Genomic DNA, 13327 nt, shown 5'->3' with positions numbered 1-13327 from the left:
ATGCATTTTTAAAAATGGCGTTTAACGACGGTTGCAGTGCAGAATAAAAATAAACAAAAGTTTGTGTGACAAGAATGTAGCAACAACCAAAACTTGGTGATAGTTTGTTTACGCGGCGAACATGGTAAACAAAACAAAGTAAAAAAGAAAACAATTATGAAAAGTCGCCTAGTAACGGATAACAAGAGTTTCTAATCAAATGTGAGGCTACAATTTTGCTGCTGCTGCTACTAAAATATATATTTTTTGCCTATGATAAGGAGCAGCAGGAGCAAGTACTAGGAGGAGACGCCGGCAAGATGTTTAGCCGCAAGTTGGAGCGGATGCACCGCCCGCCATCGGACATTACCAAGTACGACAATGAACCGTATATGAAGAATCCGCTTCTAACCTTTCGCATCTCCGATGTGCACGAGCGACGCCATTTTACATTTCTAAAGCAGCGCGCTGCCGACTTGAAGGTGAAATTGGCCAAGAAACAATTGCCACCAGATCCAGAGATACGTCCACTGCCCCAATCTCACTACGTGGACAATTTGCGGCGTGAGGTGCGTAAAATAATTGTGCCGCGCATGCTGCAAAAGACGGAGGCAAAAATTCTGAGTTTCGCCTCGGATCGACTGAAGAACAAATATCCAGAACTGGTGAATGCCTATATGAAGGAGGTGCACGAAGAATACGATCGCCTAATGAAGATCTACAGCATGAAGAACATTCTGTTGCATCCCGAGTTCTCCGATGAGGATCCGACCATGTTTGAATTACCACGAGCCGATTTCCATTTCAAGCTACCCGGACGTTCGCCCAACTATAAGGTGTATCTGGAGAATCGTCGCAAGATCTCACAGAAGCTGCTCATCCTCCAGCTGCCCATGCGTGTGGTGCTCAGTATCTCGGTGCTGGAGCTGCCGGAGTTCGCCTGCAATTTTAGCTACGTGAGTAGCATGGGAGCCCAACAGCAGCAAATGGGTCTCTGTGGCAGGGAGGCGTTGTCCTACAAGTTCTATCGTAAGTACATACAGAATCAGCTGGACAAGGTGAACACATTCCTGCGCTGGACGTGGTACACTCGTTTGGTTCTGGTGCTGAAACGCATGCTGCGCAAACGTGTCATGCCCATGAATGTGTGGAAGCGTGCCTGGAACGGTCTGGAGGGTCTAATGAATCGCGAGGTGAACAACATGAAGTTGCGCACCTTTGATGAACTGTGCCGTGTTTGCAGCTCGCCACGCACCATGCCCGTGTTCCGGCTATCACTCTGTTGGAGTGATGCGGAGGATGGCTTGGATATGCGTCCCAATATCTATAATATTCAAGCTACCTTTGGCGAGATTGTAACGGAAATTTCAATGGTGGGCTATCGCATGGAGGCGCTGCAACCGCAGGTGGATACGCTGACCACTTATACTCAGGTGAATGATTATCTCAAGATCGAGATGAATGAGAATTATGTCAAAGATGTCATACATCGTGTGCAAGACATCATTGTGGCCACCTACTCACAACTTACGGACTACATCGAAGGCTATCGCGAGAAATACTTTGGTCTCTATTCGAACGAGGAGCGCGATGCTTTGCTGCAATTCCTTGAGGAACCCCACGAGTTCGAGGAGTACTTTGCTCGCATCAACAAGTATTATGAGTACATCAATATGCTGTGCAGTGAACCGGCCACTGATTACTTTGAGATGGCCGTCGTGGACAATGAGCCAGCCATCCAAGGATTGCGCAGTCTGGCTGAGAGTTTGATTGCCGATATCACGGGTATTATCATCAGTGTGCATATCAAGGCTGAGGAGGAGATATGCGCTGAATTCGAAAAGATCAAGGATAAAGCATTGCTCATACCAAAGTCCACGGAGGAACTGCTCGAAAGTGCCGAGTACATGATCTATGTGAAAAAGGATAAGCTAGCAGAGCTCACGGATCGCATTCAGTATTGCCTGCAGGTGGGCACCAATATTGTGGAGCTCACCCAGATGTCCAAGTATCATTTTGATTTGACCATACGCACCATCAACTGGATCAAGGATATCAATGACATCTGTGACTATAATGCCTCGCAGCAGGAGCACTATAAGTTCCTCTTCGAGGAGCATCTGCAGGAGGTTGTAAAGAAGCTCAATACAGACATACAAGAGATGCTTCCCAAACTAGGGGTCATTGATGACATGAGCAGACCAGAAAAGTTTCGGGAATCGTACATTATACTGCAAAACTTTATCGATCAATTGAAGACTTTTGATGATTATGTGGCATGGATCAACAAGGAGGAGAAACTGTTCAAGGTTAATCAAACAGAGTATCCAACGTTGCAGATCATCAAGGGATTTGTGTATCCCTTTGCTGAGCTCATGAAGTGAGTTGTCATTTATATTTTTAAATTATCTTTTAACTTATCTGTATCTTTTAGACTTTGCATTGAATGGCAGCGCTATTTAAGCGTGTGGACTGACGGACCTTTTGAGTATCTGGAGCCCAAATTTGTGGAGACCACAACTGATGATTATCTCAAGGAATTCCAAAAGAATCAAAAGTATTATCGCATTAAGATCAAACAGGACATGGTCGAGGATCCCGTCTGCAAATTTAAGGTAAACTATATTACAGTATTAAGTTTGCAGTTGATATATTAATTAATAACTTTAGGGACAAACTGAAGATCCCGATCCGGAGAAGCATCCGGTGCCGTTGCGCTTATGCGCTTCCATGATCAAGTCCATCAAAGACTTTACCATTGGCGTCTTCATTGTTAACACGCTGTGTAATCCCGCTTTACGCAAACGTCATTGGAAGGAAATGTCTGAAATAGCTGGCTTCGATATTACGCCAGATGCTGGCACAACGCTGCGTAAGATACTGAACTCTGGCCTGGACAATGTGCTCGATCAGTTTGAGATTATCAGCATTAGCGCTAACAAGGAGCTGCAGCTGTGGAACAATCTCCAGATCATGATCAAGGAGTGGGAGAACAAAACCTTTCCCACTGGACCATACAAGGAGACAGGCGTCACCATACTTTCGAGTCTGGACGACATACAGGCGCTGCTGGACGATCACATACTCAAAACTCTGGCCATGCGTGGTTCGGCATTTATGAAGCCCTGCGAGGAGGAAGTGCGCGCCTGGTATGAAAAGATTATGCGTGTCAACGAGACTTTGGATCAGTGGGGCAAGGTGCAGGTGAACTACCTATATCTGCTGCCTATCTTCTCCTCTAAGGATATTGTAGCTCAGATGCCCGAGGAGGGCAGACTCTTTACCATTGTGGAGCAGACGTATACGAGAAATATGGGTTTAGTGCTGCGCAATCCGCTTGTCATGGAAACTGCGCCTGTTTCGGGGTTGCTTGAAGCGCTGCAGAAAGCCAACGAGCTGCTGGAGGACATATCAACGGGTGTGAGCAACTATCTGGAGAAAAAGCGTCTCTACTTTCCGCGTTTCTTCTTTCTGGCCAACGATGAAATGCTCGAAATCCTCTCAGAGACCAAGGATCCGCTGCGTGTGCAGCCACATTTAAGTAAATGCTTTGAGGGAATCAACATACTCGAATTCGATGCAGGCAAAAATGTACTGGCCATGATTAGCAGCGACAAGGAGCACATCAAGTTTCTCGAACAGATCTCGACGGTGGCTGCCGGTGGCAGCGTTGAGAAATGGTTGGTTGGCGTCGAGGAAGAGATGCTAAAAGCAGTGCGCAACGAGAGCGAACTCTCCTACGGACACTATCCGACGGTCAAACGCAACGAGTGGGTGTTGGAGTGGCCTCAGATGGTTGTACTGGCCGTTTCTCAGGTCTATTGGGCGTCTCGCATGCACAGCTGTCTGCGTCGCAGCTACGGCGGCAATCAGACGGTGATGAATCACTTTTTCGGTGAACTGACCAAGGAACTCAATGATATTGTCACACTTGTGAGATCGCCTGTGATTAGTAATCTGAATAGAATCACCATTAAATCGCTGATTGTCATCGATGTGCATGCCAAGGATGTGACTGAGGAGTTGATACGTCTCAAAATTAGCAGCGAGTTCGATTTCCAGTGGCTCGCGCAGATGCGTTACTACTGGGAGGATTCTACGATGCTAGTGCGGATCATTAATGCCACAGTTCCGTTTGCCAACGAATATTTGGGCAACTCGGACCGTCTGGTCATCACACCGCTCACCGATCGTTGCTATCGTACTTTGGTTGGCGCCTATCAGCTGCATTTGAATGGTGCACCCGAAGGACCTGCGGGAACAGGAAAAACAGAAACCACTAAGGATTTGGCTAAGGCTTTGGCTGTGCAGTGCAAAGTGTTCAATTGCAGCGACGGTCTCGATTACAAGGCCATGGGCAAGTTTTTCAAGGGACTGGCATCGTGTGGCGCCTGGGCATGCTTCGATGAGTTCAATCGCATTGAGTTGGAGGTGCTTTCGGTGGTCGCTCAACAGATTCTATTGATCATTCAAGCGGTGCGCGCCAATGTGGCCAAGTTTATGTTTGAGGGCACCGAATTGGTGCTGAATCCCGCCTGCTATGTCTGCATCACAATGAATCCCGGCTATGCGGGTCGTTCCGAGTTGCCCGATAATTTAAAAGTGTTGTTCCGTTCCGTGGCCATGATGGTGCCAGATTATGCCATGATTGGTGAGATCTCTCTGTACTCCTATGGCTTTGTAGATGCTCGCAAGCTGGCCGTTAAAATTGTGACCACTTATCGTCTGTGCTCGGAACAGTTGTCCAGTCAGAATCACTACGATTACGGCATGCGAGCGGTGAAGACGGTGCTCTCGGCTTGTGGCAACATTAAGAAGCAGTATCCGGATGAGGTTGAGGACATCTTGTTGTTGCGCAGCTTGATCGATGTCAATTTACCCAAGTTCTTGTCGTTTGATGTGCCACTCTTTGAGGGCATCATCTCCGACATTTTCCCAGGCATCAAGTTGCCCCACATTGATTACACGCTCATGGAAAAGGAATTCAAACGCGTCTGTCAGGAGGAGATACTCGAGCCAGCGCCCAGTTTTCTGGTGAAAGTCATACAAACATTCGAGATGATTATTGTGCGTCATGGCTTCATGTTGGTGGGTGAACCACTTTCTGGCAAGTCCAAGACGTTGCAGGTGCTGGCCAAGATACTTTCGGCTCTAAAGATTAAAGCGCCTGCGATGAGTCCCTATTTTCAGCATGTGCAAATGGGCATTATGAATCCCAAGTCGATTACCATGAATCAGCTGTATGGCTCCTTTGATCCTATATCTTATGAATGGACAGATGGTTTGGTGGCGCGCATCTTTCGAGATTTCGCCATGACGCCAACGCCAGACAGAAAATGGGTAAGTCAAGGAAAGGTATAGTCTAATTCTTTCTGATCATATTTATGTTTTATCTTAGGTCATATTTGATGGTCCTGTGGACGCAGTGTGGATTGAGAATATGAACACTGTGCTGGATGATAATAAGAAGCTGTGCTTAACCAGTGGTGAGGTGATTACCATGTCCAACGAGATGTCCATGGTGTTTGAGGTCATGGATCTGGCGCAAGCTTCACCCGCTACAGTGTCACGCTGTGGCATGATCTACATGGAGCCTGCCACGCTAGGTTGGCGTTCATTTGCCAACACCTGGCTGAAAAAAGCCGATCCACGTTGGGCGGATGCGGATAATGTGAAATATATGCTCACCATGCTTAGTTGGCTGCTGGTGCCGGTAAGTGATAATCATTAAAAAGATACTTAATTTCAAGTATTGATTCAACTCGTTGACAGTGTCAAACTTTCGTGCGTCGCCATTGCACGCAATTCATACGTCCCGGGGAATTCAATTGTATGCTGACCACGTTTGATCTGATCGACATGCTGCTGGACGAAGCCATCGAGGAGAATCCCGAGGATTATGAGAAGTATATTGTGGGCCACATACAGGCAGCCATGCTGTTCGCCTTATCGTGGGGCGTTGGGGGAGTGCTCAACACAGAATCCCGGGAGAAATTCGATGCTTTTCTCAAGAGCGTAAGTAAACATAGGAAAATGCTGCTTATCAATTTATGCAAGTTTTCCACACATTCTTAGATATATGAGAATGAAGCAGAGACGCCGCCATCGCTGGGCAAAATGGAAGTGACGCCGCCACTTGAGGGACAGATTGTGGACTACATGTTTGTCTTTAAGCAGCGCGGTAATTGGCGTTATTGGCCGGAGTTGGCCAAGCGCATGGATGTGGAGGAAACCAAGACCGGCGTGATTGTGCCCACTGTGGACACGGCTCGCTACATTCATCTGCTGCAGATGCACGTGAAGCACAAGAAACGTATGCTGCTAGTCGGACCCACAGGTACAGGGAAGAGCGTTTACATACAGAACTATTTGATGAACAAACTGAATCCGGATGAGTACGAAACCGGGTTCATTACGTTTACCGTGATGATATCAGCGAACAATACTCAGGAACAGATCATTGCCAAGCTGCAGAAGTGGAAGCGTGGCATCTATGGTCCGCCCAAAGGCATGCAGAGCATACTCTTTGTGGACGACATGAATATGCCGGTAAAGGAAGTGTATGGGGCTCAACCTCCCCTGGAACTGTTGCGTCAGTACTTTGACTACGGCCATGTGTACGATCTGAAGGATAGCTCCAAGATCTGGATCAATAATGTGCTCATAATGTGCGCTTGTGGTCTGCCTGGTGGCAGTCGTCAGGATGTCTATGCGCGCTTCCTTAATCACTTCCATGTCTACTCCATTAACACTTTCAGTGATGACACCATGTATCGCATCTTTCTCAATGTCTCCCTGAATGGTTTTCGTCGCTCGGGACATGGACAAGATGTGTTTGTGGTGACCAATCAAATTGTGGCTGCGACACAAAGCATTTACAAGAGCGTGCAGTCCGAGGTGCGTGCCACACCCGCCAAATCGCATTACATCTTCAATTTGCGGGACATGGCTCGCGTTGTCACTGGTTGCACGCTGGTGCGCAAGGAGTCGGTGACTGATAAGAAGATGTTGGTGCGTGTCTGGTATCATGAGGCCATGCGAGTCTTCTACGATCGCCTTGTGGATGACATCGATCGCAAATGGATGTTTGAGAAGCTCAACGAATGCCTTAAGACAAATTTTAAGGATAAAGTCGAGACTGTGTTTGAGAAGTATTGCACGGTGAGTGACGATTGCTGTTTCAAAAACAGATGGATAGTTTTTTGTAGGTCAGGTTATGAATTGTACTCTCTAAATTCTTCAGCAACTAAAGTCCTTAAAGTCCAAGTGTACATTTTAATGTGCCTTCTCTATTTCACGCTGAAATGGCGCTAACACTATTGACATTTTAAATAGTCCTAAGCCATTTGCCATAATCAAACTCACCGGAATACCTTAATTATAATGTTCTAATTACCATGTTTTCCTTTCGCGCAGGGCGATGATGCTGTCTTCACCATGGAGGCCGCCAACAGCATATTCTTTGGCATGTACTTTGACGAGGACAGCGAACCGGACGAGCGACGCTACGAGGAGGTGCCTAACATGGAGGTGTTTCACAAGCTGGCCGTGACCAGTCTGGAGGATTACAATTCAACGCGTCGCTCGAAAATGGACATAACACTCTTCACTTTTGCGATGCTGCACTTGAATCGCATCTGCCGCATCATTTCGATACAAGGAGCCAGCGCATTGCTGATTGGTTTGGGCGGCTCAGGGCGACAATCTCTCACAAAACTGGCCACCAATATGGTGCAGACATCGTTCTTTCAGCCAGAGATTACGAAAAGCTATGGCGCCAATGAATGGCATGACGACATCAAAGCCATACTAAAGGAAGCTGGCGGGATGAACAAACACACTACATTCCTCATAACCGAGAATCAAATCAAAATGGAATTGTTTCTGCAGGACATTGACTGTCTGCTGAACCAAGGCGAGGTGCCCAACATCTTTCCCATCGACGAGAAGCAGGAAGTGCTCGAGATGGTGCGTCTCGCTGCGCAGGGCGGCAATCGGAACATTGATGTCTCACCGCTGCAAGTCTTCTCGTTCTTTGTGAATCGTTGCAAGCAAAAGCTGCACATTGTGCTCAGTTTCTCGCCGATTGGCGATGCCTTGCGTACTCGGGTGCGTTTGTATCCCTCGCTGGTGAATTGCTGCACCATCGATTGGTACGACAGTTGGCCGGAGGAGGCGTTGCAAATGATTGCCAAGATGTCACTGGTGGATGTGAATGTGCCCTCCGAAGAGATCAAAATGGCCATCATGGATACCTGCCAGTATTTCCACACAACCGCTGCCAAGGTGACGCGTGCTTTCTGCCAAATGTCAGGACGTCACATCTACCAGACGAATGCCTCGTTCATTGAGCTGATTCGTTCGTTTCAGACGCTCATCGAGCGCAAGCAAAAGGAAACAATGCAGGCCAAAATGCGCTACATTGGTGGCCTGGATACTTTGGCAGCCGCCGCAGCTGCTATTTCGATTATGCAACGTGATTTGAATGCATTGCAACCCAAGTTGGTTGCCTTGGCGGAGGCATCACGCAAAATGATGCTGGAGATCAGCAAGGAAACGCTCGCTGCCAATGCTGCCGCGGAGCAAGTGAAACGAGATGAAGAGGTCGCCTCGGTGCAGGCCGAGGCAGCGCAGGTGCTCAAGGGTGAGTGCGAAAAGGATTTGGCCAAGGCGATACCGGTGCTGGAGGATGCGCTGGCCGCGCTCAACACACTGAAACCAGCGGACATTACGCTCGTGAAGTCAATGAAGAATCCACCGCCTGTGATCAAGCTAGTCATGGCAGCGGTGTGTGTAATGAAGGGTTTGCCACCGGAGCGCATACCTGATCCCGCTTCGGGTAAGATGGTCAACGATTATTGGGGTCCCAGTAAGCGTATTCTGGGTGACATGAATTTCCTGCCCTCGCTGCGTGAGTTCGACAAGGACAACATACCAGTGGAGACGATCAAACGCATTCGTAAAGAGTTCATACCGAACAAGGACTTTGATCCCAAGGTGGTGGCCAAGGCGTCGAGCGCTGCGAAAGGTCTGTGCCAATGGATCATTGCCATGGACATGTACGACGATGTGGCCAAAGTGGTGGCGCCCAAAAAGGCGAAACTGGCAGCAGCCGAAAAGGAATACGCTGATACAATGGCATTTCTGGCGGAGAAGCGTGCCATGGCTGCGGCGTTAGAGGAAAAGGTTGCTTTGCTCAACATTGAACTGGACAAGGCTAACGAGGAGATGAAACGCACCGAGCAGCATGCTGAGAATTGTCGCAACAAGTTGCTGCGCGCTGAGGCTTTAATCGGAGGTTTGGGTGGCGAGAAGTCGCGTTGGAACAAAGCAGCCGATGATCTACAGGATCTGTATGATCATTTGCCCGGAGATGTGCTCATCTCTTGCGGCATCATTGCCTATCTCTCGGCTGTTAATCTACAATATCGCTATAATTGTGTGAGCGATTGGTTCAAGAAGTGCAACGAACTGCAGATTCCCTGCTCCAGCAAATATTCCATCACTGCGGTGCTTGGTCTCGATGTCACCATACAAAACTGGCAGCTGGATGGACTGCCCAACGATGAGTTCTCCAGCGAGAATGCCATCATCTCGGCCAATTCCAGTCGTTACAGTTTGTTCATTGATCCACAGGGTCAGGCCAACAATTGGCTCAAGAATATGGAGCGCAAGAATCGCTTGAATTGCGTCAAGTTTAATCAGAGCAACTACATGAAGATCATTGCCGATGCTCTGGAATACGGTTCCCCAGTGATCATTGAGAATGTGCAGGAGGAGCTAGAGGTGCCACTCGACCCGATACTTATGCGGCAGACCTTTTTGCAGGGCGGCATCAAGCACATTAGTCTCGGGGAGAATGTTGTGCCAGTATCGCCCAATTTCCGTCTCTATATGACGTGCAATCTGCGTAATCCACACTTTCTGCCCGAGACATTCAACAAGGTGACAGTGATTAATTTTGCGCTCACACAGAACGCACTGATGGATCAGCTTCTGAGCATTGTGGTGGCCAAGGAGCGTCCCGATCTGCAGGAATTGCGCATCATGCTCACCTCGGAGGCAGCGGCTAACAAAGGCGCCTTGCTCGATGCCGAGAACATGATACTGAAGACCTTAACTTCCAGCGAGGGTGATATACTGGAGAACGAGGCAGCTATCTTAATATTGGCTGACTCGAAGACGCTCTCCAAAGATATTACAGAGAAACAGGAGGCAGCCAAAGAAACTTCGGCCAAAATTGAGGCATTCCGTCTCAACTACAAACCAGTTGCGGTGCATTCCTCGATACTCTATTACTCGATCACTGATCTGCCCAACATTGATCCCATGTATCAATTTTCCCTCAATTGGTACATCAATCTCTACATGTACTCCATTGAGACGGCCAACAAGTCGAAGGACTTGCCGCGTCGCATCAAATTCCTGGTGGATGGCTTCACCAAAAATCTGTATAACAACGTTTGTCGCTCCATCTTCGAGAAGGATAAACTGCTCTTCTCCTTCATACTGACGGCACGTATTCTGCTTGGTACTGGCCAGGTGGAGATGCGTCATCTGTCGCATTTGCTGACTAACGCCAAGGAGTCGAGCAATTTGCCACCCAATCCCGATCCCAGCTGGATTACGGACATAGTCTGGTTGAATGTGCTGCGTCTGGAGGAACTGAAAGAGCTCAACGGCATTGTCAGCTCATTTCGTAGCAATCTGTCCGCTTGGCAGGCCATCTATGATCACGCCTCGCCAGAGCTGCAACCGCTGCCAGCTCCGTGGCATGACAAGACCACAGCCTTTGAGAAGATTATTGTGCTCAAGGCGCTTCGTCCCGATTCTGTCTTCCTGGGCGTGCGCAACTTTATTGCCCAAACCATTGGGGAGCAGTATGTCTCCCCGCCCGAGTTCGATATATCCAAATCGTACGCTGATTCTACAGCGCTCACACCGCTCGTCTTTATTCTGTCGCCTGGCGCTGATCCACTGGGTTCGTTGTTGGTGTTTGCCGAGAAGATGGGACAAGAGGAATCATTCCAGAGCATCTCGCTGGGCCAGGGACAAGGTCCCATTGCGACGGCGCTGATTAAGAATGCCCAGGAGATGGGCTATTGGGTGTGTTTGCAGAACTGTCACTTGGCCGCCTCGTGGATGTCTACTCTGGAGTATCTCTGGGAGAACATGGACACATTCAATACACAAGGTGAGTCAGTAGTTAGAGAAAACAAGCAGTAGAATATTAAGTATACGTCAAGTCTTTATGTTTCGTTAGTACTTATACTTATTCGTCATTCTTTCAAGAGGTTTTCAAACCTGACATAACTACATTGTAAATTTCCTTTTTGTCTAACATTTCACTTTGACTTGCAGCGAATTTCCGCATTTGGCTTACGGCATATCCCACGCCACAGTTCCCTGTGACAATCCTTCAGAATGGTGTAAAAATGACGAATGAACCGCCGACTGGTCTGCGAGAGAATCTAATGCGTTCTTACAACTCGGAGCCCATCAATGAACCTGAATTCTATTTGGGTTGCGCCAAGCAGGATCGTGCTTTTACCAGGCTGCTGTTCGGTATCTGTTTCTTCCATGCCGTCGTGCAGGAACGACGCAAGTACGGACCATTGGGTTGGAATATACCATACGGGTTCAATGAGTCTGATTTGCAAATCTCTGTGCTGCAGCTGAGTGTAAGTAAGACGTCAATGATGATGCTGAAATAAACTTATTATGCTCTCTTCTCTCTTCATAGATGCTGCTCAATCAATACGAACATGTGCCTTACGATGCCATCTCGTATTTGACTAGCGAATGCAATTACGGCGGACGTGTCACGGATAATTGGGATAGACGTGCAATTGTCACCATACTGGCGGACTTTTGCAACGCGGGCGTGGTGTCCGATCTGCGATATCGTTTCGCCAACGATGATCGTTATATATTGCCACGCAAGACGGAGCATCGTGAGATCCTGCGTTATCTGGACGAAAGCATGCCATCGCTGGCACCGCCCGAAGTCTATGGTTTGCATGCAAATTCCGGCATTACGCGTGATTTGCAGACAACGAAAACATTGCTGGATTCCATGATATTGTTACTGGGCAGCGAGGCCGCTGGGCAAGCTGGTGGAGGCGTCAGTCCCGAGCAAATGGTGCTGGATACCATTAAACAGATCGAAACGGAAATGCCCCCGGACATGGATATCGAGGGTGCGGCTGAGAAATATCCTGTAGACTACAACGAATCGATGAACACTGTGGTTGTGCAGGAAATGGAACGTTTCCTCAAGCTGCAAAAGGAAATTCGTGCCTCGTGTCGTGACCTGGCCATGGGTATCAAGGGTATCATAGTGATGACACCCGATCTGGAGAATGTCATGGTTGCCATGAAATACAATCGCATACCACTCAAGTGGATGGGCAAATCGTATCCGTGCCTCAAACCATTGGGCTCCTATGTTCAGGATTTGTACAAGCGTCTCAATTGGTTGCATCAATGGCATCGCGTTGGCAAGCCACCCACTTTCTGGCTCTCGGGATTCTTCTTCACCCAAGCGTTTCTCACCGGTGCCATGCAGAATTATGCCCGGAAATACAAGATACCCATTGATACGCTCACCTTTGACTACGATGTGCTAAAGGTGGAAACGAAGACGTCGCCGCCAGACGATGGTGTCTTTTGCAATGGACTGTTTCTGGAGGGCGCCCGTTGGCACTGGGAACAAAATATGCTTGTGGAACAGTTGCCCAAGATTTTAATGTACACAATGCCGGCCATTTATTTCCGTCCCGTTACACTAAGTGAGCTTACAGAGGGATCACGTTATCGTTGTCCACTTTACAAGACTGCCGAGCGTCGTGGCACACTATCGACAACTGGACACTCAACTAATTATGTGGTTCCATTGCTGCTCAACACACAGGTTAAGGCATCGCATTGGGTTAAGCGCAGCGTTGCTCTCATTTGCCAGACGAATGACTAAAGAGTGAATGGAATGAACTCCCAAGGAGAGAGACACGACTTGTAGCTGTAGCTGTATCTGTTCCTTAATGCGTGTCTGTTTGTTAACACAAGACATTCTTCAAAATTAGCATATAAGCACGCTTATTTATGTATTCACAGCTTCCGAGACGCTTTGTAATTAAAAAGACACGTGAAGCTCACACGAATTGAGCTCGTTAAATCAGACTGCAAAATTTGGATTTTAAATTTAGATCTTTGGTTTGTTTTTACGGCAAACATTATTGGTTATGCTTCTAATTATATTATGTAATGTCTTCCAACTGTCACTGACACAAGGACTTTCAAAAAAGGTCTATGCAAGATATTATAAATGGGTATTTCTTTGGAAAACATA

At 47.8% G+C, this 13327-nt stretch overlaps 1 protein-coding gene across 1 annotated transcript; it reads left to right on the top strand.

The window, feature by feature from the left end:
• Nucleotides 1-67: 67 nt before the first annotated feature.
• On the top strand, nucleotides 68-13183 carry LOC133844465 (dynein axonemal heavy chain 12). The gene is made up of 9 exons (XM_062278467.1): nucleotides 68-2359; nucleotides 2414-2594; nucleotides 2650-5319; nucleotides 5378-5692; nucleotides 5752-5994; nucleotides 6055-7140; nucleotides 7396-11173; nucleotides 11341-11660; nucleotides 11723-13183. The coding sequence occupies exons 1-9, from the start codon at nucleotides 300-302 to the stop codon at nucleotides 12950-12952; spliced, it is 11883 nt and encodes a 3960-aa protein (XP_062134451.1). The 5' UTR covers nucleotides 68-299; the 3' UTR covers nucleotides 12953-13183.
• Nucleotides 13184-13327: the final 144 nt, after the last annotated feature.

Source organism: Drosophila sulfurigaster, chromosome 3, assembly GCF_023558435.1.
Source record: "Drosophila sulfurigaster albostrigata strain 15112-1811.04 chromosome 3, ASM2355843v2, whole genome shotgun sequence".
NCBI classification, from domain to species: Eukaryota; Metazoa; Arthropoda; class Insecta; order Diptera; family Drosophilidae; genus Drosophila; species Drosophila sulfurigaster.
The sequence above is the reverse complement of the archived record's forward strand: the minus strand, read 5'-3'. Positions and strand labels throughout refer to the sequence as shown.

What these genes read in the sequence shown, in the direction of transcription:
- LOC133844465 (XM_062278467.1), top strand. Translation starts at nt 300, where the DNA reads ATGTTTAGCCGCAAGTTGGAGCGGATGCACCGCCCGCCATCGGACATT. An exon ending in ATCCCGTCTGCAAATTTAAG is followed by an intron (nt 2,595 to 2,649) that starts GTAAACTATATT and finishes TAATAACTTTAG; the next exon opens with GGACAAACTGAAGATCCCGA. An exon ending in TCTCTGTGCTGCAGCTGAGT is followed by an intron (nt 11,661 to 11,722) that starts GTAAGTAAGACG and finishes CTCTCTTCATAG; the next exon opens with ATGCTGCTCAATCAATACGA.